The sequence below is a fragment of the Astyanax mexicanus genome, chromosome 9 (genome assembly GCF_023375975.1).
Source record: "Astyanax mexicanus isolate ESR-SI-001 chromosome 9, AstMex3_surface, whole genome shotgun sequence".
NCBI classification, from domain to species: domain Eukaryota; kingdom Metazoa; phylum Chordata; class Actinopteri; order Characiformes; family Acestrorhamphidae; genus Astyanax; species Astyanax mexicanus.
The window spans coordinates 25403082-25427265 of NC_064416.1; the positions used below are offsets into that span (position 1 = coordinate 25403082).

The 24184-nt window shown below is 38.3% G+C and overlaps 1 protein-coding gene across 2 annotated transcripts in view; it reads left to right on the plus strand.

The window, feature by feature from the left end:
- The window catches only part of necab2 (N-terminal EF-hand calcium binding protein 2), a 148768-nt gene that overhangs the window by 8969 nt on the left and 115615 nt on the right, over positions 1-24184 (plus strand). For both annotated transcript variants that reach the window (XM_049483494.1, XM_049483493.1), the window contains exon 2: positions 1134-1158. In XM_049483494.1, coding sequence (XP_049339451.1) covers positions 1134-1158 — 25 coding nt within the window. The remainder of the gene's footprint in view (positions 1-1133; positions 1159-24184) is intronic.

Genomic DNA, 24184 nt, shown 5'->3' on the forward strand with positions numbered 1-24184 from the left:
GAATAAAAAAATACTTAATACCTATTTTTAATACCTGTTTTTCTGAGTGTTTTTAGTGGTATAGCTGTATTTTTACTAAACCATCACAGTACAGGAGTCACAGGACTTCGCACAGAGTGCAGCACTTGCCACCTGGAAACCTTTAGCTGTAAACTGGGAACTGTAGTGTTTGATGAGTATTGCTATGGTAACTGGTCTTTTTTGCCCCTCCACCACTCCTCCTCTCTCTCTCTTTATTTCTCTGGCTGATGCATGCAGAGAGAGTGTCTTTATTCTTTACCTCTCACTGTTCTCACCTCTGGATTTTAATCAACTAAAAATAAACAAGTTCAGTACTTTGATCAACATGCTACAGGCTCTAATAACTACTTATTGGGTCGTTATACAGCACTAGAGGCAAAAACCTGTAACATTATAACTGTAACCTGGGTTAATCGTATACTCCCAGTAACCTTGTAAAACCTTTAGAGTGTTGTTTATACAAAACCAATGAAAGTAAAGTAGCTCATCGTTGACTCTGCTTGACTCTTTTGCACCTTTTCTAGGGTTTTTATCATTTAAGTGGATTAGCACTACAGGGATTTCTGTGGTACTGTATATGTGCAGTGTGTGCTGTGCTGTGCCTGCTGTGACTGTGTGCACATGTGGACACATTCAGACTTACATGAACAGCCACTCCATTGCACATGGTTGCACATATCGAGGCAGCCAATAACAGCAGGGCCAGCAGTATAGAAACAGTAGCAGTACAGAGGCAGAGAGCATTACCTATAAGCTCCAGTGAGCGTTAGAGCTTTGGGATGCCTGCATTCAGCGCTTCAAAATGACCCAACAGTGGATGAAATTTTCAGAAATAATGATTTTCTCTCTCCGCCCGTGCGTTTTAAGTGCTCTATTTCACATGTGAATGGACAGTGTAATCAAGTTTCTGCTGTAAAGGGCCTCACCTCAGCTCAGCCTTTGATCCATGTTATATGAACTGTGTTCTCGGCATTAAAGATAACTGCTTTTCAACCATCTATGTGGACATAGTTATGTTATGGCATAAAACACATCAAAAATAGCATGTGAAATAGCATTCAATATGTAATGTAATAATGACAGCATTTCTTTCTTTTTCTTTCTTTTTGCAGATATTCCGGAGAGCTGACAAGGATGGTGAGTGTGAACTGGACTATGCAGTAACATTCTCAAACATTTTTTATGTTCAGTTTGTTGTGTTTAATCCAAAAAGAGCCCATGGTGATGTAAGTGTCACAGACCCTTTAAAAGATGCGAAAGTGTCCTTACAGCACTTTATTTTTAATATAAATATGTTTATATTTATTTTCTATATATATTTTCTATATATATATATATATATATATATATATATATATATATATATAATATAATATATATATATATATGTCTTAATATTTTGAGATGAATGGAACAATATAAATCAACAAAAGAAATCTTTTTACATACATAAAAGGTTTTTATGTGATAGTGACAATATTCTCCTCTACTCCTTTAAATGGCCCTACTCCATTCTGGTACATTCTATCCAGGGAGTTCAGTAGCATCATTCAAAGTCCTGCTGTCTCTGGGATCACCGCATGCAGATGATATTTCCAATATATTGTTTTGTGGAATGAGAACCTTGCTGGGAGCATAGCCAGCATGTTTGCTAGGACTGGACTGTCTGCTGGAGAATATTTAAGGCTGTGGAGTGGCTGAATGATGGTAAATATTAGTTGGTGTCAGATGTGCTTTGAGAGTGCCATTTGGGCTGATCACATTCCACTCGGCTCCAGATTTTGTAGTAGAGGTCTAGGAGCTGTCTGTACGTGAAGCTACACACACACACACCATCCAATCAATGGCTTATCAGCAAATGGAGTTCCACACTGCATTAGGTAAATGCTATACTCAAGAGGTGAGATTTGTTAGCTGCGACATATTCAGAGCAGTGCACTGAGCAGAGTAACTGCTAGCTCTGCTGTTTTCCCCTTTCATAGAAGCCTGAGAGCCTTTTAACACGATTGAAGAGGACCAACAAGTTAAAGCTTAGAGAGTGACCATGTCATTCTGTGTGTCCTAAATGATTGTGTTTAAAGCACATATGACTTTATATCAGGGGTGTGCCATATTTTATCATAATCATTTTGTGGTTGTAGCAGGATCCTGCCTTGAAAGCAGTCCCTTTTAGAATGACTTTGCTCTTATTGCTTGAAAAGCATTGAGAGTTTTTTATTTATAGACTTTTTAAAGTTTGCAGTTAAAATGCATGCTTTATTAAGTTGCGTTACATTGTTGTAAGTTACATTTAGGACTGTCACAATAACTATGTTTGTTTGGAAGATATATTGTCGCAGAAATTATTGAGTAAATCAATATTATTTAATAGACAATAACAATATTAGCCAGTTTAAGACAATATTAATACAATAGTATCAAATAGCAGTTAGGCCCTTTTAAACAGCAATGAACATTTTCTTAAATAAAAAATATTCATGCATTGTAATCATAATAGAACATCGTTTAAACAAGTTTTTTGAAGGAGTGAAATCTGTTCTGAACTATTTTCATGAACAGTGCAGCACAGAAGAAGCGCAGGCCTGTTATTTAAGAAAACTTCAGAGTGTAATGCTGAAAAATGAAGGAGCTGTTGTGTGTTCACTGCGCAGGCCAGAGGTGCATTTTTTTACGATCACAGTGTAATTTATGTTGCTATATTGTGATTAGTACACCATTGCTTTATGCATAGGCCTATGTCACAGACCATTTTATTGAGCCCGACCTGACTGTGCTCTGGCTCGAGCAGAGAATCTAAATCTAATCTACATCCTTTAAAAGGAAAAAAAGAACTAAAATGTATTTTTTATATATATTTTTTAATATATATATTTTATATATTCTAAAGCAAAATATTCCAAGCAAAACCAAGTGTACTACTTGGCTTATTAATAGTGTCACCCACTCCTGCTGTGTAATTTCACAGACATTTCTACAGTCATAATGTATCGAGCAGGTTGTAGTTTTTTGGAAGAGTATAACTGGCCACAAAGCTTTTTTTATATTTTTTCTGAGGAAAAACGCATCAAAACCTCCTTTTATTATTTCTGACATACCTGCTGGAGAACTGGTGCTCTGCACTCCTTTCAGAGGTCCTGTCTTTGTTGCATTAATTCTGCTGGAGGGACAAGGGAGGGAGTGAGTGACAGCTTGAGAGGTACAAAATATTACATTTACAGAGGGAAAAAAAAAAAACATCTGCCTTGTGCTTGTGCTGTTGACATTATTACAATGGTAAGTGATTCACCTTATTTTCAATCTCTTGCTTTCTTCCATTCTTCATGTAGATCCACGCTTCCTCGTGATTTCACTGTGGGATATTTTTTATGCTAATTGGCACGACAATTGTAAATGCATTCGATAATTGATTTTAGATAAATCTCATTATGCAAATGAGCCTTTTTATCCTCATGCATATTCGGCGTTCTTTCAGATCGGTCATCATTAGAGAGAGGCGTTGTGTGGCAGGTTATAAACTCTTTAAAGCGTTCATGGGGAAATACATTTCATGCATTATTACTATAATTCAGGGATTATGGCAAGCGAGGGACTCTCGGCATGGCTCATGGCTCCCGGTGGGCTCCGGTGACGTTTGTCTGTCATTGTCACCACACAGTGTCGGCGCCAATCTCTCAGGACTTTGATTCATCTGTGCTGGCATTTATTTAGAAATCTGTGGATTTGGATGAAACACGGATTCAAAGCCCCTTTTTTGTTGTTGCTGTTCTTTCACCAGCTTGAACCGAAACCCCCACCCTCCCCATAAAATAATAAATAAATAAATCCAAGCTGTGACACACACTGAGCGCGACAGCTGCATTTAGGAAGCCTTTTGGACTCCGTACAAACAGCAGCAGCTTGGTATGAAACACCTTGTTAAAGGGAATTGTTGCTATTTGATGTGTGGTGCTACTGCACAGTTATTTTTAAACCTCTCTCCTGGGAGCAACTCGGAGGTGGTTTTAATGAGAGGGGTGGGGGAGGGTGGTGGCTGGGGGGGCTAGGGAGGCTGCAGGAAGATGGGTACCAGGCTGTGCCAGACATTGGCTTTCTTTCACAGCGGCCACAACAAGAGGCCCCTGCCGCAGCAAGCTATTTAAATTAGTCTCCAACTTTTAGAAGCAAAATCATTCATCTCAAGTCTTATTTACCATCTTCCATCTCAAACTGTGTCAAATAGATGGCCTGTGAATCGAATTTCATATCCTGGTGACCCAATCTGTTAAGGAAAATCTTGCACTGTGCTGCCGTGTCCTTCCAATTCGCACGCAGTGCACGCCGCGAGTGTCCTAAATACAAACTGAAAATTTAATGCCACTTTCACCTTAGGGCCGTATATTAGCTATGAAATGTGGTTGGTATTTTTTAAAGGGTTTTGCTTAGAGTATATTTAGTGCTTATTGCAGTCCTTAACTAGTCTTTAACTTTTATGTAGGCCTACACCTCTCGGGCTGGTTGCACCAGTTACAATAACGTAATTGTTTACTAAATTCAGATGTATGCTTTACTAAATCTAAACTGGTTGTACCACACAAATTAGTATATACATAGGAGCTAGTATCTACAAAATATTTACACCAACCCCTAAGCAGGTGTAAGTTGGAAGCAGTTGGGTGGTAGGAGAGCATATTTTTCAATAAGACACGGGTAAGTGTCTCTACCTGTGTGAGAATGAGGGAAATTTTATTTGTATTCATTAATTTATTATTGTGTTATTTAATTATTATTATTTTTTTTTTGGCATCTTTTTCTTTTATTTTTTTTTATAAATATGTGTTCTGTTGTGGAACGGATGCTACAAGCAACAGAAGCACTCCTTCGTGTTATGTTTCCAGCAATGGTTAGCTTGTAGTAGTCAGCAGCTAGTACGTTAAGCATGATTAAAATGCCTAAAGCAAAATGGTGTAAAAAAGTGTGGTGGTTAGGCAATAATTGCAATATTGATTTATCATGCAATAAATGATTATGACCTCAATAATATTTGATAATCGTGATATCGTCTATTGTGTTTATTTGTATGTTTGGTCACATATATAACAGTAAACAGTATTTAAGCCAGTCATGCTTCAAAACCTGTATCTCCATAAAAACAGTGTGGAGTGCAGTAGGTGAAGAAATAAGTATATCATTCCCAAACTAATTATAATGAATAATTAATTCAAAATTTGTTGTCTTTAAAAAGTGTATAATTGCTTTATGTTATCCTGTTAGTATGTCAGCGGCATTTAATAGTCTTAAAATGACAAGAATATTGTGTATCGCAATAATTTGTGGTACAATATATCGTCCACAAAAAATTCTTAGCGTGACGGGCCTAGTGGTGGTGTTTTTCATGAAGGATTTAAACACTAGGGTGTCCACTAGGATGTAATGTTGTGTTTGCACAAATAAGTGAAACATATTCATATTCATAAAAACTGCAACAAAGCACTTTCAGTGCTCGACCAAGTAAGTGACTAGACAAAATAGTTTATACGATTAATACAATTATTAATTTATTGCAGTATTTTATCTACCGTTAGGATTTTAGCATATTAGAGTGCAATCTACTTGCATAAATTAAACAAAACAATATTAAAACAAAATTTGCACCATTTACCACAATAATAGTTAACTTCCTCTTCACAAACTGTGATATCTAATTGGCTGTCTTGCAGCTGAAAGCTACAAGCAGTACAGGGCTAGCATAGTAACATTAGCTGATCTTAGCCTTAGCATTAAAGAAGGTCAAGCTGACATGATATGTCCAATGTCTCATCCATCTGGCAACCACTATCAGGCCTTGCTCGAACTCTGACAATTACGATTATAAGCAAGCTGGCTGATGTTCATACTAGGGGTGGGCGATATGGCTCTAAAATAATATCACGATATTTCAGGGTATTTTTGCGATAACGATATACTTGGCGATATAGGAAAACAGAAAAATAATTAATTAATTTCAGGAATATAGTATAATAGTATAACAGCATAATCATAATGTGGCAAAATAAATAATATAGCATAAAATAATATAATGCAGCAAAAATTTGCAGAATATTTAATGCATGCATATAAACTGCAAACTAAAACAATTATACAATAAATACACTTAAAGCTTCACAGTAAATAATGGACTACTTTCAAGACAGAACATCTCTATTATCACGATATGGATTTTTAATATCACGAAATTTCTGTGTCACGATATATTGTATACGATATAATATTGCCCACCCCTGGTTCATACTGATTCACAAGGTAACACCTCACAACTTATATAGATGTGGGTGTTCCCAAGCTGTTTCTTGAGATGACAAGTCTGTTAGCTGCCTAAACTGTTAAGATGTTTTGATAATAAAATGCATGAACTGCACTCTTTACTTCTGGTTCATTGGGCTGTGCTATGAACTCAATGAAGGCAGACTGGGAAGCTTGTTCTGGGAGAAAGGGGCAGGTCTACCCAATGAGTAGGCGGTCTGGCTCTGCCTCTGGTCTCTACTGGACTCTATTGTCACAAATTCTACAGTGTGGCAGACAATTAAGGCTTCATTTCTGTAGAAAAGAAGGGAAATCATGAAATCATGGCATCCATGATTTTACAGTCATTGCACCAAACAGACACATTTTGACTGATAGTGAAAATGGACTGGAAGACCTCATCCTGTTTTGGGAAGCTAGATAAGAGGAGCTGATTTGAGAGCTCATTTGGTTAAGGAGGGAACACAGGAGGTGACGTGCTCCTTTGGCCCTGGAGCTTTTATCCTGAAGTGTTCTGGCAGGAGGTGCCACAGCGTTTGGTGATTAGAGCAGGTCAGGGTGCGCAAGGCGAGGGGGGCTGTTGACACTGCAGGTGTGGTGGCAGTGCCCTAAATGACCCAGAAGCTCACCCGCATTTACCACACTTACATTTCAGTATTTGAGCCACTATAATAGTGCTGTTGTGTAAAGAAGAGAAAGGGAAGGGTAATTATGGACATGTAGGAGGTAATGGAAGTATAATTGGTGTTTTCTGATTTAAATTCTCTATATAGTCTCTCCCTGAGCAGTGTGAGCAATGTGCGCACAGGTTCAAGACTGACATTATTCCTGCCTGTGTTTTATGAGTATTTTAAAATGGTTAAGTGTGTGTGTTTTTGTGTGTGTGTACTTGCATTATTTGCTTGCATTATTATTACGGATGCGTCCATAGTATCAGAGTACTGTTATCTATAGTTCTGGCAGGGAGACAACAAAACTAAATGATCTTGTATGCCCTCAGCATGACTTATTACTATTGGAGTCAGTTTATTACCTTTTGACAAACTTTATAATCTTTACTAACTGTCTTTGTTTCAGCTAAAGGTTACAAGCTACAGGCCTAGGATAGTAACTTTAGTTTAGACAACTTGTCCTTTACATTGGGTTGTGTACCAAGACACTTATTAACATATGACTTGAGCAACACCTGCTACAGTAAATGTTTGATTAAAACAGCTACTAAAATAGCACTGCTGAAGTCAATTTAAAATGCCATTGTTAAGGTAAATTTATTGTGCATTGTAATTGGTATTTTTATTTGGAAAAGCAAGACATTGACTATTTAATTTAATCAAAACATGTTAAATAATGTAAAAAAAAATAGTTTTTATTTTGTTCGGTTTTGGATACAATTTTTTTATTTTGTTGCATCCATTATTATTAGATTGCTGAAAGAGTTATTCCCTGCTTTTGTACTGCAATCACATTCCTTCTCTCTCTCTCTTTCTCTCCCATTTTCCTCTCTGTTGCTCTTAACCGCTCCCTGATTCTCTCCCCCCCCATTATTTTATCGCCCCATTTCGCTCTTTTTTCTCTCACTCTTGTACTTCCTTTCACTCTCTCATCCTGTTTCTTTTCTATTTCTTCTTTTATTTTCCTCTTGCCTCTCTGTTTCTCAAACTTTCTGTCTCTCTCTTCCCCTTATATCTGACTCTCTTTCACTTTCTATTTCTTTTTGTGTTTTTTCACTATTTCTGCTCGCTTCTCAGCCTCTCTCCCATCCCCCTTTCCCTGTATTTTCCTTTCGGTCTCTTTTGCTCTGTTTCCTTCTTATTTCTCTTCCTCTTTCTCTACCTGACTTCTTTCCCCCTTACTCTTCTCTTTCTCTTTCTCTACTTGATTTCTGTCCCCTTCATTAATCTCTTTCTATTTCTCCTCCTTATCTGTTTCCATCTATCTCAGTGTATAGTTCCATCACTCTCTTCCTACCTCTTTCACTTTTTATCTCGATCTTCTTTCTCTTAAACTTTTCCTCACACCCTTCTCTTTTTCCTGTCTGTTTATTCCTTTACTTTCATATCTCACCCTCCTTCTCGTTCCTTCTTTTGTTTCTCTATTCCTGTCTAAACATTTCTCAATTTCTCCTCTATTCACTTTTCATTTTTCTGTTTCTGCCTTTCTTTCACTTAATGTCTTAGTTTCTACTGTTCTATTCCTTTTCCTTCCTACCCTAATTTCTCCATTTCCCCAAGATTCAAGATTTACTAGCTTTAAAGCAAGTAGCTTTATTGGCAATAAAATAAAAGCTAAAATAAATACAAATCTGACAAATATGCAACATTGTATATATAAGATATGTAAATGTACTTTATATATATGAATATGTCTAAACACACCATACTTTAAAAGAAATGAAAAGAAAAAAAGAAAGTAAAAATGACTAAAAATATTAAGAAAGGAGGTATTAACTGTTCACTATTCACATGTATTCTGTCTGTCTCTCTCTCTGTTGTACATGCAGAGACTCTCGCAGGCAGTAAATGAGTGTTTACGTGCGCTACACTCTCAGTGACAGTAAACAGTTGACAGTAAGCTCTCTGTCAGCATGGAAACAGCAGGACTCCCCCGCTGCACTTCTTATGAATCATTAAGAGCGGATATAGAAACGCCCGGCTGGAGAAATAAAGGCTGTGCGTGTGCTGGTGGAAGGGCAGCTATCAGCACTCTTAGTGGTGATTGGAGTGCTCTGCTGCTGCGGGGACTGAATTCATTTGGAGTCAGTCTGCAGTCAGTCTGAAATTGTCCGTTTTGAACGATACGCGCTGCGGTACTGTGAGGCCCCTGCCCGCTGTCCACAGTTATGCATTATTCCAACTGAGCCTCATTCATTATTCATTATATGATGGTCAGCACGCTGGTGAGGGGTAAGTGTGCAGTGTGAGTGCAGTCATAGTGAAGTGGGAATCTGTCACTGCTGGAGGAGGTGAGTTCTTTTACAGATGAGTTGTATGGTCACTCTGTCTGATTTTCTGCACTGTTTAAAATGAGAACTCTCCTGTATTGCCCTCTTACTGTGTTGTTGGTATCAGCTAGCATAATAGCATAGTGAAGCTGTACAGTATCAACAGTGGCATATAATGGAGTAGTCTTTCGCATAAAGGACAGCTTTCTGGAAGTCAACAGGCCCAATATTCTTTCTCTTTTGTACAACTACCCCTTGTTTTTGAGTGTAACCCTTCCCATTAAAACAGAGTTACAAGGGAAAGGGGTGAAATCCTGCCCCTAACAATTGGGACAATCCTTTTAGGTTTCAACATTTGCCAGTGAACAATAAATAAATAATACTGCTTTATTACCAGGCTTCTAGCAGTGGTCCATAGGTGACCCTGCCGAGCTGATGTGGTGATAGCAGTGGAGCGCTGAACATGTTTTAATGCTCTGATTGAGGGATGAACATTTACTGTATGACTGACTTAAACATATGCAGTTGTCACAAACAAACTGAATGTTGTATTTGATCATGTGTTACAGTGTGAAAGAAGGGGAGACTACCCAACTCTAGGTAAAGTACATGATGTGGACAAAAGTATTTGCCAAACATTCACACAAAGCAATCCAGACTGTTCTCATACAGAGTTCCCCAATGGTGGAACAAACTACCTTCCACTACCAGATCAGGAGAATCTCTCGCTATCTTTAATAAACTCCTGAAGACAGAGCTCTTCAAAGAGCACTTACTCTCCTAATACCTCTAACATACTAACTACTCTAACCTCATTTCCTTCTTCCCCTCCTTCACTCCTCTATCCCACTACTTCCCTTTGACCTCCTTTAGGCCCTATATAAAGATGTTTTTACCTTTAACTTTTATTACTTTTACTTGACTATTGTAATGTAATGTTATGTAAAGTATTAGGAAACCTTTTCAAATATTGACTCTTTTAGAGTGTATCCATTATTTATTCATTATTTTGTTACTTTTTTTTGTGGTTTGCTCCCCCCCACACCTACTTCAACTCTGAAGTGACTCCGTGATTAACCTATTCTATTGATGTACATTGTCAGTTGGCAATACATTAAAAAGTGTTACACAAACATTATTTTAAGATAGTATCTCAGTAGTTTGACAGACTGTGTCTGGGTCTGGACAATGTCCTGATTATCTAATGTCTGTAAAAATGTAGCATCATAATAAAACACACACATACTTTTCTATTTAGCCATCCTCTAATCCTTAATCACTTAACCCTCCCTAATTAGTTCTACCTTATACGCGTTTGGTTGATTGGGAAGTGAATTTTCTCTCTGAACTCTAAACGGTCCTCTTCTGCACTTTTTCCCCCTCAATTTCTCAATTTAACTACTGCTAGCTTTCACTGTTTCCTGGTTGTTTGTGCTTTTTGGTTATGAAACTTTTCTTGATTGGATGATGGCCACAGACTTTGGATGCAGTTCTCTCTTTCTCACTCTTTCAGCAGCCCACACACAGAGCAGCCCACCGGGAATTGTCCCTGTCCTCCCCGTGGCCAAGCCATCCCTGGAAATACCCAGGATTTTATAGTACTTTATTATTGTTAGTGTTATTCATAGTAATTACTGAAAAAGGCATTTAAAGTTTAATAACTAAAGAAAAAGACATAATGGGATTTTTGATGCAAAAATACACACACACAAACACACCTACCCAGCAGTCCATAAGCACCAAGTGCAGTGCACTCTGCAGACATCATCCTATGCTCAGCTGTGGTCAAGGAGATGTTTTATTCAGCCGCTTTGTTAAATCTCAGCGCTGCCCTTCCTGCCATTCTGCTCCAACTAGCAGAGACAAACAGCCATTTTAAAGAACAGCTCTCCCGGGAGAGAGCTGAAGTCCTGACAGAGATGCCCCTATATATACACACACTCAGAGACCCCCAGATCTCAGTGAAAAAACACCTCTCTCAGATATGATATGCACTGTGATGAGGCAAACCCATCCTTTCCTGATCTACCAGTCTGCTGCAGGACACATTCAGCTGTCACACATACACCTGCTCTGTGGAACAGCGCTCTGTCGAGCACAGAAACTACTTGTCTGCTGGCCTGATTCTTTAAGGGCCTAATTACTGTTTTTGATGCTCAGCAGATGTCTGACTCATTAAGGCTGAGGTAATTATTGTCACTCATGATGACAGGGCGACAACAGGCATTTAGGGAGGTTTATTTACTCTGGATGACTGTACAAATGTGTGTCTTTGACAGTGCTGGAGACCCTGGCTCTTGGTGAATAGCAGTGAAAAGCTTTTCACATGTTCTCTCAGCATGGTTTGTTTAATTCATAATTGAGCTGTCACAAGTGATTGTTTTAGAAATCTAGTGATAATGTTGACAATTCATTGAGTAGTTAGAATAAAAATGGCTGAATTTTAGACTCGGAAGCCTTTAATAAGACTTTATTAAAATATGAAAAACATTGAAGTGGGGGGCTGTAAATTAAAATCTGTTTATTGCTGTATTGCTTTCTCTACTGTGTGTGGAATGATGGTTATATCCTCAAAAGTGTTTAGGACTAGGGCTGGAACAACATGTCGATATCGCTATATGTATATCGCATTGTATTTTATTTTATCGATATGCGAGTTTGAATATTTATATTTTTATTAAAACAAGGCACTCTTAAGTCTTGCCCTTAATTTGTCTTAAAGGTATTGCTTAATTAATCCACATGGCGATGCTAATCAAATAGTAGAAGACTATATCAACAGTAAAGACTAAAAAACGAATATCTCTATGTTTATTTCTAAATGGCATTATACAATATATACAATATATGTTTTTTTTCATCCCATAACAGAAGATGTGCAAGTTCTTTACTGTCTGTATTTTGTTTAAAAAGTCGAGTTCTGTTGTCACTGGAATGCAGTAAGGTCTATGTCAATATAAACAATATTGTCTCATCTTATATCTTATATGAAAATATATCTTATTTTTAAAAATCTCGATATCTCCCCAGCCCTAGCAGATAGTGTTCTTCATATCACAACTATGAGTGGCTGTCTGTCCTATGTGATGGCTCTCCAGATCATAATTCCATTGGTTGGAGCAGGGCATTAATCTACAGCAACAGTAGGATTAACTACAAGGCCTCTGTACTTGATCATGTACAGAATGATGCAGACAAGGACTATGGTGGCTGGCTGATTGATGTTTGTCCAAACAACCATCCTGCTTCATTTAGTCCTTCTGCTTTGCTCAGTCATAAAGTGCCCCCTATCAAAGTCTGTTAACTAGGCAGAATATATTTGCTTCGCAGTAGCATGTCTAGCAGTCAAAGATTTTTCACCAGGAGGTACACTACCCAGATGTAGCATCTGAGAGCCTTTTTAAAGGGCAGCAGGGGAAGTATAAGTCACCAACAGACAATATTGCTGCAATTTTAATATTCCCTGCTTTTAATTTTCTTTGTAACAGACATCTGCTTTTTTCTTTAACATTTAAGCGTTTTCACTGAGAGCATATATGTATATTTGGAAACTAACAAATTTGGTTAGTTTGTAACTGCCATTCGTGCCAACTCAGATTTTGCCGTGCTGATTTCATGACCATTTCAGGCTGTTGAGGTCAGTATGGCATAATAAAGCTTGGGTGAATGCCTCGGCCGGGCGTGAGCATGTGTTCCTCTAACTGCTGCTTGGAGCTTGTACTTCTCTGTACTCCTTCATTTATTCATACACTTTTACAAAAGCACCTTCATGCCTTATTCAGAGCCAAGTATGTGTTGAAGGAACTTGTGCTGGAGATATAAAATGTCTTGCAGTAAAAGTGTTGACCTTGGATCAGTTTGGGCTTTTCAAGTTTTAAGCATTTCAGATTTTTGGATTTTGGAACTCATGCTAGATTTAGATGGTAGACCCTTTAAAGATTAAAGTGTCAAAGGTGTTCTTTGTAACGCTGTACATCTTTACACAACGAGATGCTCTGATTTGTTTTGTGTAGACAGAGATGTAGAATGCATTAAGCTGTTGTAGTCTGATAGAATTAAACTGCTGATTCTCAGATCAAAGTCAGGCCAGAGAGAACGGGCTTTTGAGAACAGGTTTTCATGCTGAAAGACTTGCACCAATTCCAGCTATCTTCGGCATTGGAAGTCATACTGTAAGAATGATTGCATTGTGTCTTCCTTCAGACCAGACAGTGTATGCTCAAGCTGGGTCCCAAAGAGGTGATAAAATAGACGTTCAAAGAGTCCAAAGAATAAATGTCTGCAGTAACTGTAGCACTTTAAATGTCAATGAATTACGATTGATTTAAGGGCTCCTTTAAGGGCTCCAAACACATACAGAAGCAGTGGCTAATGCATGCAATGTGTGGTGCAACATGCCAAACATCTTGATTGTAAGTGGAGAGGTTCCTTTTATTATCCCTCTCATGTATTTGGATTATTATCACACATTTCCTGCAGATATTGTGAAGTTGATGGAGTGTTGGTAGACTGTCAAAGTATCCCATACGTTTTTTTTATATTAAGGATAGTGCTGGTGATGGGTTTATCGAGCTCTTGAAACAGTAGCAGTATGGGGACCAGCATCGTCCTGTTGAATAGCACGTTAGATTGTGCATTCAGAAGAAAGTAGGTTGCAGGACCTTCTGAAGATGACTGCAGCGTCTCCAAATGCAGATTTGTCTCTCTACCAATACAAAAGTATACAATGACAGTCTGGCAGTTGTTCCTGCCACTGTGTCAGCATCAGTTCAGTTCTTTCAGGAACTGAGTTTCATAGTTTTGGAAGGAAGTGCATTCTTTTTGTTTTTATATTTTGTTGTGCTACAGTAATATCTTGTTTCAGCACTAATACATTCCTATCAAAAGCTTGATTTTATCACCACGCTTTGTAAATTTGTGTAAAAATACTGTTTCCCACCAAACAAACAGAACGTAGCCCTGGAAGTTTGCCTTAATGAGTGTTTGAGGAACCACTGCATGCCTAAGAAGAAAAATTGCTCCTGCTTTTTCTTTTTTTTTTCTTTTTTGGCAGAGTGAAAGTTATTATGCATTAGCAAAAGCACAGCAGCGAGTGAAACATCAAATGTCTGTGGGGAGTCTTTTTAAAAGTGTTTGAAAATGGCTTGGGCACCTTCAGGTTCACTCGAGACACGCGGCTAGCTCCCAGGAGCCTCTGCCTAATTAAAACACACTCCTGGGCTCCAGCTAAGAGATTTGGGCTTGTTCTTATTTTCCCATTGTTCTGCCCACCTCCCCAAACCACCCATCTCATTCAGTCCACCCCCCTCTCAGACTCGCAGCTCTAATTTCGGATTAATTAGGTTTGGTAAAAGTTTGGTTTAAAGTGTGGACCCTGCAGGATGAAAGTTTTTTTTTTTTTTTTTTTTTTTTTTTTTTTTTTAAAGCATAATTAAAAAGGGTCAATTCATTAAGTTTGGTTTGGTGATATATTGTGTCTTTAGACGAACAAAAAAGACTGCAGTGATGTTTGAGTGTGTGTGGGTCACTATAAATGTCTTTAGTCATGTTGTAGTAATGTTCTAAAACATTATAGCAAAATTCTGTTCCCTGTAATGGTGCTCTATATAGCATGCTGGTGTAACCTCTGGAATGTAATCAAGAGAAAGTTGTATGGATACAAACCATCAAAAAAAAGCTGAAATTCTTGAATTTTTGCACCAGAAGTGACAAAAAGTTATTAAAAAGCAGTATGAAAGACTGTCGGAGAGCATGCCATGAAAGTTGTGATTAAAAACCAGGGTTATTCCACCAAATATTGATTATTGAACTTTCTGAGTTAAAACATTAGTGTTGTTGTTGTCTCTAAATTGAAATTGTTTTTTTAACATTATTTTTTTTTCACCATTTCTCAAATTCTGCAAATAAATGCTGCAAATAACAATATTTTTATTTTGAATTTTGGAGACATTTTGCCAGTAGTATATTAAAAAAATTAAAATAAAACTCAAACACTTATCTAAGTAATAAAATCTGAGAAATTAGGTGTACAAAAAGTTATCTGTGAGGTTCAAATAAAAAAAATATTTTGAACGTCACAGTTTAACAATAGTTCAGTACAATTTGAGTGAAAAACAACAAAAATCACTATCTTTTTTTTGTTTTGTTTTTATTTAATTTTAAGACAAGTTAAAGCAGCTTATTTTGTCCAGTCTTACAGTTTACATAATGATATATGATATAAAACATGCACTGAAGGTCATCACAGTTTTAATTAAGCTTTTTTCACAGCTTTGATGTACATAAAATGATTTTGGATGCCTATATGCTCCTGTGAGTAACTGTTAGCTTAAATTGCTATTTTTTTTAAGCCTACCACTGCCTTTATCACAGTACTGATCATCAGTTGCTAAGTAACAACAAAAAGGCTGCTTTACTGTTAGCTGCTGGAGCTACTTTTTGTCAGAAAAGAACTAGCAGTATTGAAAATGTTTGTTTATCCCTGGAGTGGGCTGAATTATTTCAGGAGTGGAATAAAATCTGGTGGGAGTGGGACTAAAAACATCCTTCACAGATCTTTAATTTGGGGATCATTTGCTTTACTTTTTTCTTTATTTTGTGAAAGAAAACTGAACTAGATGCTGTGCACTATCATGAATAACATCAAGGCTGTTATTTAGACACAGGAGCAAGCCAATAGGATATAGTCTCACAATATTCCACAATCTTCACAGTATCCCACCCCCTGCTGTGCTCTATTGCGTAAATGTAAGAGCAGACGCCTCAGTCACAGCGCGGCTCCGGAAACACAGGAGCTCATAACGAAGTCTGCCTCTGCTCTGAGACGAACCGGCCTTCCTTAGGCGCCACAGGGGAGAGAAGGCGAGGATTCCTGGCCACGAGGCAGATTAGTTTGGCAGGTTTAGCCGGAGCTCCTGTGAGAGATGGCCTCACTGACCCTTTCGGCCCACGCTCTTCTGCCAGACTCGACAGTGCGACTGCCTGACCTGAACAGCCGCAGACGCGTGTGAGGAGGGGCGTCGATTCGATCTGTCAGAGCCTCCAAGAATATCTAGCCAAGATATCCAGTCTTATGAGTACAGAAAGCTCTTTTTTGTTGTTGGCTGTGAGCCTCTTACCCAGAAGACCACCTTTATCTAGCTCCCTCATGTGCAATCTATAAGGACTGGCATCCTTTGAAATTACACCTGATTATCTACTTTCCAAAGCAAACCACTTCCTCTCTGTCCAAATACAGAGGAAAGGATTGATTGACATGGCAGCGCTATAGAGTGAGCTCAAAGGGGGGAGGGGCAGGATCTTTTTCATTAAACGTCGAGGTCTTATAGATTTCTGGATCAAAGCTCTTCAGGTTAAGAACCTCCTTTGAAGATTTTCTTTCCTTTGTCCCGCTCTTTTTACTGGGGCAATAAATGTACGCTCACTCTTTCTCTCTTGCTTGGATACTTTGGCCCAGGCCCATATCTATCTAATTTGTAGCTGTACTCCTTTTTTTTTTCTTTTTTTTCTTTTTTTTATAATTTATTTCTAATTTTATCCCATTTTGTCCCCAATTTGGAAGGCCAATTACCAAACTCACTCATCCAGACTCCCTTGTCACTAGTAATGCCCCCAACACTAGAAGTGTGAAGGCAAGCACATGCCTCCTCCAGTACATAGGAAGTCAGTGACCGCTTCTTTTTGATCTGATACGAATGTAGCATCACTGTGTAGCCAGCACACGCAGTGACCCAGCATCTATACATCAACTTGCACACTTTTATATTTCCAATTGGGTCTCAACTGCCCCTATAAACACTCCAAGTGCATAAAATGGATGGCTCCCTTATTCTGACAGCAGAATAAGGAAATTTGCATACAACCACCCTGGCACCACCCCTCATGCCGAGCGCTAAGGCTACATGTAAAAGAAAGTCACAAATGGCTTGACCATTTGCATTAAAGTAACAGCACCCTTAAACAGCTACTAAAGGGATTGAAACTGGCCAGAATAGAGCTGGTAAGATCTCTTTATATAAGAGTGATTTTTGTACAAAAATCTTAATGAACAGGTTTGTATAACCCATAGACCTGTTCTAACCATTTACCATGTACCTGTACCATTTAAGGTTGACCAGGAAATTTAACTAGCTAGCTGTCTAGCTACCAAGACATATTGCTATATTCATACTATAGAATGAGACAGTACTGTAGCCATACTATAGACAGAAACACAGTACTATAGACATACTATAGACAGAAACACAGTACTATAGACATACTATAGACTGATGCATACATACATACATGATCTTTTTGAGGCTTGCTATGAAAAAATAGCCATGATGCATTAAAACTAAATTAAACCAATATAATACAATGGTTATCATGCATTGTAACAAAGAACGTACTGCATTTGTGGGTTTCTCATAACCCTATGTTTGTTGTGCCTCTAAAAAGTGTAGCCTTAACTCTTCACCATACCCCTTTATCCCAGCGAGAATCGGGACTCCCGACCCCTAGGTGTGAATGGGCTAAGTGATAGATGCAAGGGGTGGAATAAGATTTGGTAATTTTTCTCAGAATAGAGCATCCAGCCAGCAGCCAACATCACATTCACATCCAGCCTGCAGTCAGCCTCAGCCTCAGCTTCAGCCTCACAGGACTTAATAGCAGTCCTGCCGCACACCATCATGTTTCCACTTATCTGGCACCACTGCAGTGCCATCAAAAAGTCACCGTCATTTGTCTTTCAAGTGCCAAACTCTGTGTGATGTGTTAGCTGCCACTCGCCGTCATTGTTCCTCAGGGGAGAGCTTACTGTACCAGCGATGACGTGACTTCACCTGTGATTGGGAAATCTTGTATAAACTGCTGACAGCTCTGCAGACACCATCAACTCGTGTCACTCAAAAGAGAGGGAATGAGGTGCAGAACCACAGGGAGCATAACATATAGAGGATATGGATTACTGGCTGCCTGACTGCCTGCCTGCTTTTGATGCCTCTCACTGCATGTAGGCCAGGGCAAACCTCATAACATATAATTTGGCTCTATTTTTGCATATTTTTCTACATGTTTTCAGATTTTTTACAGGCAAGTCTAAGCAGTGGATCTTCCAGATTAAGACCCTTTCAAACCAAGTATGTTTTTTTCTGACATAAAAAAAAATGTAAAATTTGTAACACAGTGAAACATTCACACTGAGTCTGATGTTTTTTTGGCCTCTCTGCTCCATAATTGAGGCCAAACCCACCATAGCTCTCCTAAATTTCAACTCTTTCTTTTTTCCTGCTCATTTTCTGTTTTCTGCTCTTTTTAATTACGTTTCTCCACATAAATGCTCATTAGAGAGAAAAGCTATATTTAAACATGACTAGGATGCACCTAGACAAACCAAATAAAGGCTACATGAAGTTGCTGTATTTCTCAGTCATTTCCTGTCTTCAGCTCTGCTCTGTCTTTTTGTAATCAGTGCGTATTTGTCATATAAGCTTTTGTGATCAGCTTCGAACAAGATTAGCTATTTCTTCTGCTGTCCTAATGATCATTTGTTTGGTCTGCAAGTTTAACAGAGCTCAGCAGAGACTGGTCTGTTTGATTTCAGGACAACTCGGGCTGATTTTCCAACAATTCACAAATCACACAGCTTTATGCAATAGTGCAGTCCATCAGTTTTTGACTTGAAATGAAAAACAGCATTAATATGCTTATTAACGTTTTTTATATATATTTTATTCAGTGTGAAACGCCTTTTCTGTATTTGTATGTGCCATGTATGTACTGGTTTTTGAAACATCACACTGTTAGAGTTCTGTCAGGTTCTATTTAAGCAATATTTAGAAAAATGTCTGTTGTATAATTTGACAGTTTTTTTTTTAATACAAGAGCACATTTATGTACCATTTTTTTTTTCACAAGCAAACAACGTATTGCTGCTTTGCTTCTGCACTCCCGCTGCTTTGGAAAAGCCTGGCAGATTCCCCAGTCAATGCTATTTTACATTCGTAATGCTATGTTTATATGCACAAATATATTACACACATGCATCATACATCCTATTGCATAAATACATTTATAAGTAATTACTCTCGTCACCTGAAGCCATAGACTCGACCGAGTTGTGCCTTCTTGCCAAGACATGCCTTTATAGTGTATATTTATTGCAATTTTTTCAACCAGTGAGGATATAGAGGAAAGTAACAATCATTTTTTTCAAATCCTGTTACAGATCCTGACTAGCTGAATCACTTTTCTCAGCTTTGTTGCATTAAAAATAAGTGTAAGACATCTAAAACATTATCATGCGAGCAAGAATAAAGCTAAGTGGGGCAAGAGGATGATCAATTTGAGTGTATACATCTCACTAAAGTGAGTACCCCTCTCACATTTTTGTAAGTATTTTATTATATCTTTTCATGGGACAACACTGAATATATGACACTTTCATACAACGTAGAGTAGAAATTCCCCCTTAAAATAACTCGACACACATCCATTAATGTCCAACCTGCTGGTAACAAAAGTGAGTACTCCCCCAAGAGAAAATGGCCAAGTTGTGCTTAATTTACCATTTTTCCATCTCAGGGTCATGCAACTCATTAGTTTTACAGGATCTCAATGGGGAACAGATGTGTTACCACTTTCACACTCATACTGGTCAATGGGGGTACAACATGGCACCTCATGGCAAAGTACTCGCTGAGAATCTAAAAAATAGATGGCCTAGGCTAAAAGAAGACACCCCAAAACTAAGCTGCAGCACAGGTTTAACAGGACAGGTTCCAATCAAAACAGGAAGTTGAATGCACAAAAAACTAAAATAAATTGCGGTATAATAAAGCCATACATGTCTGATGGTACCATACTTGGGTGTGAAAGTGCGAAAAGTAATTGTCAATTAAAATTGATAAACGGATTGTAACATATGCAAAAGGAAATTAGGAAGGGTACAAATGCTTTTCACAGCTCTATAAGATAAGGAGAGCATAAGAAAACATTTTAAAATAAGTTTTAAAATACCATTTTATGTATTAAAAAAAAAGAAAAAGTTTTGCACACTTAAATCTTCCATGTGAAAATAATTGTCCCTACACTTAACAACTAGTTTGCAACCAAGTTCTTCCTATAATTGGAGGTTATAGTTGTTCACACCTCTGTGTAGAAGTTTTGACCCCCTTTAATTATTCGATGAAGTATTCTAACGAAAGCCAGTTTCACAGGATTGTGAACAGTGTGAACTCAGTGAGGAGCTAAACCACCTCGTAACGTTATTGTTAACCTTTAAAAGGTGGACATACTCTTTTGCTGTGGGTTAGTCTCTTACTGCACAGACTGAACTTATAACCAATCAACATTAGCTTATGGCGTTTCTAACAGAGATTAGATGTTATAGTTGCATTAATTATGAGAATAATTATGGGTCACCTGACCATGGCCATGAAACAGCAAAATCATCCAAACGCTTTCACACTACCACCACTGTGTTTAACTGGTGAACATTAGAGTATGATATTCTTATTGTGGAATTCCGTATGCTTTAGAACAGATGTAATGGGACACCAGTTGTCATTGTGCTATATTGGATTTTACCTAATAAAGAAGCATTTAGACAGACAAAGAACCGTATGGAGAATATTGTAGGAACATTTAAAGTGTAGAAGTGTTTAAGTGTTGTTTACATTGAACTTGCTTGGTAGTAATAAAACCTAGGTGTGTGTGTTATCCATCACTTAATGAATATTTCTTTTGAAACTGTGCTTTAAAGTAGTTTAATGTTGGTCTGAAATAATATATGTGACAAAAAAATAATAAATCAAGAGGTGATCTATATATTTTTTAAACATTAACAGATCAGCAAACAACTATCTTCTACAAAAACATGCAGTGGATTAAAGCTGTCCTGAGCAGAAAATGTCGATTGTGTGTTCACAGACCAGCCTGAGGAAACTTACGCCATTTCCAAAAGATAAAACTGTGACCCTCAAGCATTGCATTAATCATGCAAGATGACAAAGTGCAGAATGAATAGGTCAGGTGGGAGTTTTCTATCTGCAAAAATAAAATAAATAATTTTAAATATCTATAAACCATGTATATATGTATATATATAAAACAATATGTTGACACAATACTTTGTTAGAAAGTTAGAAACATTTTAAGCTGGAGGGCCGTGATGCTAACAGCCAGGCTCAGCAGGGTTGAAGCAGGTTAGACACAGTGCTAACAGGCACAGCAGTGAAGCTCACCAGGGTTGGAGCCATGATGCTAACAGGCACAGCAGTCCGGCTCAGCGTGGTGAAATAGGATAGGCTTGGGTTTGGCAGGATAGCTGGGCCTGGCAGGGTTCTAGCAGGATTGCCGCAACAGGACAAGGATAAATGTGGCAGTTACAGACTGACGCCAGCATGCTCTCATAGTACACATTCAATAAATGTGGGCTGAAATTGCTGAACTGGTGCCTCTATCTAACTGCTCTGCTGTGGTCGTCTGTTTTAGCAGTCTCTTTCAGGAAGGGCAGAGGCATGACTTGATGGGATGGGGATGTTGCTAAATATGAGGCATTTCTTTTGGCTTAAGCTGCTGGTGCTCTAGGGCAACACCCTCTAAAGTCTGAGTGTATTTTGACTTCCTCTTTAAAGTTTTAAATTAAATAACAAAACAAATACAATTAAAATATGTATTTACACTGAATATTTTTAATATCTCAGCAGACATTGCAGCAATACATTTAGCTTAACAGTTCTATTTTAATCATGAATACACTTGAAGTGCTATTGCACTCATAATTGTACCTCAGAACAGCAATTCTAATCATGTACCTCAGCAGTGCTATTCGAGTCATAAATGTACCTCAGAACAGCTATTTTAATCTTATTTTAATTTGATCATAACTGTACCCTAGCAGGGCTTTCCCAGTCATAATTGTGCCTCAGAACAGCTATTCTAATTGTGCATGTACATCAGCAGTGCTATTCGTGTCATAAATGTGCCTCAGAACAGCTATTCATGAATGTACCTCTACTCAAGTCACATGAGTAAAAATCACACAGAGAAAGGCAGCCAACCTTTTGGTAAATAAATAAGTGCTAAGGCTAAGTTAGCCTAGCTAACTAACACCACTGTCATATTCCAAGCTCTTATGCTAAAAATAGACAGTTTGGGAAAGGAATTAAACTGATACCAAGTGTGATCAGTGGTGCTTAATGCTAAATATGATTTCCTTTTATTTGTGCAAGTAGAGTATGAAAATGAACTTTAAACTGCTGTTTGCTGGTGAAACTGTCTGCTCTGTTTACAGTAGCTCTCTGAGGGGGGTGGAGGGTGGATCTGGCACTGACACTTAAAAACCGTCTGTTTCTCTGTTAGAGGAAACACTGAAATATGACTTTAGGTAAATGAGTCATTGGTAAATATGAATTATTGGATCTTTTTGCTTATTCTGCCAAACACAGAAAAGCTTTTTTTGGCCACTTTCAGCTGAATATGTTTGGTGGCCAAGTACTTGGATCTCTACTGTTTCATAAATAAGTTTTCTCAACATTGAGCCGTTTTAAAAAATGCTGATTTTGCAGCCGTGCTGAAATGTCTGAATTCCTTCTGACATTCACTATATCCTCCACTCCACTGTTCCTTTAATGTACACAAAACTGATGATCTCTCTCTTTTTTGCAGCTTTAGCAGCACTCAGTATGAATGCATAATAAGCTTCAGAAGGGTGTATTCGTAGCTCTGGCATGTTTAATAAAAACAGTGGCTTAAAATATATTTGTTATTTCTTTGTAATTTCTTGCGTCTTGCCTCATTTTCCCTCTCTGCGAGTAGCGGTGTGGGATGTAATATGAACGGAGCGTGGGGAGTTGCTTCACTTTCACTGCTTCTCCTCTGTACTGCAGTCTTTTAGATCTCATGCTGAACATTCCCTTTTAATTGCATTTGCTTAATTTAGATGAATATGTGTTTTTTGATGTGTTTTATGGCTCTTTTATATCCCCTTTCTTCCTTTCTCTCCTCTGCTCAATCAGCTCTGACTCTAGCTCAGACATTCTTCCTGACGATGACAGTTTCCACCAGTCTCGGTCCTGAGCTGACTCTGTCTCAAGTATCAGGGCTCTGTGCTGAGATACTGCCTTCAGAGCCTCTGGCACAGTGTACTGTATCACAGCAGACACTCAAGGGGGTTTCTATAATGTTTCTGAGGAAGAAGGAATCACTTCTGTTCTAAGCTGAAGTCACATCTACTCTTGAAAAAAAAGAGAATCTTCAAGGGTTCTTTAATAATTGCAATGGTTCTGTGTTGTATCAGGACATCTCAACACATAACAACTCCAATTACCCAACCCACTCATTAGGACTCCCCCTATCACTAGTAATGCCCCAACACACCAGGAGAGTGAAGACACATGCTTCCTCTGAAAGCGCAGCGACTCATCAGCTCACAGACGCCCTGTGCTGCAGACATCACCCTAGGAGTGATGTAAGGAGAGAGCGCCATCTACCGACCCGAAGGGAGCAGGGCCAATTGTGCTCCCTCTGAGCGCAGGCAGCTTGATGGCAAAGCTGCATGAGCAGGAGTTCAAACCTGCGACCTCCCGCTCATAGTGGCAGCGCTTTAGACCGCTGGACCACTCGGCGCCATGGCTGTTGAACAATGTTAACGGATTGATAAAGTGGCAAAATTTGATATTTTACTGAACTTTTACTTGAAAAGGTCAATCTGTACACAAAACTATGAATGAACTGAATGAACGCATATTCAGCTGGAAATTATCCAAATGTGTTTTTCGTGCTCTAACTCCAAATAGCATAAATTCCCACCCGGTCCACATGTAGCTGGACTGGGAAATAAGTGTAATACTGCAGTGAATCATTGAGCTGACCTTTCTTCTCAAACCATGGTGTGCTCACAGCCATCTGCTCAGAGCTTCATAATAATGAATCTGATCACCAAACACCAACAGCTGC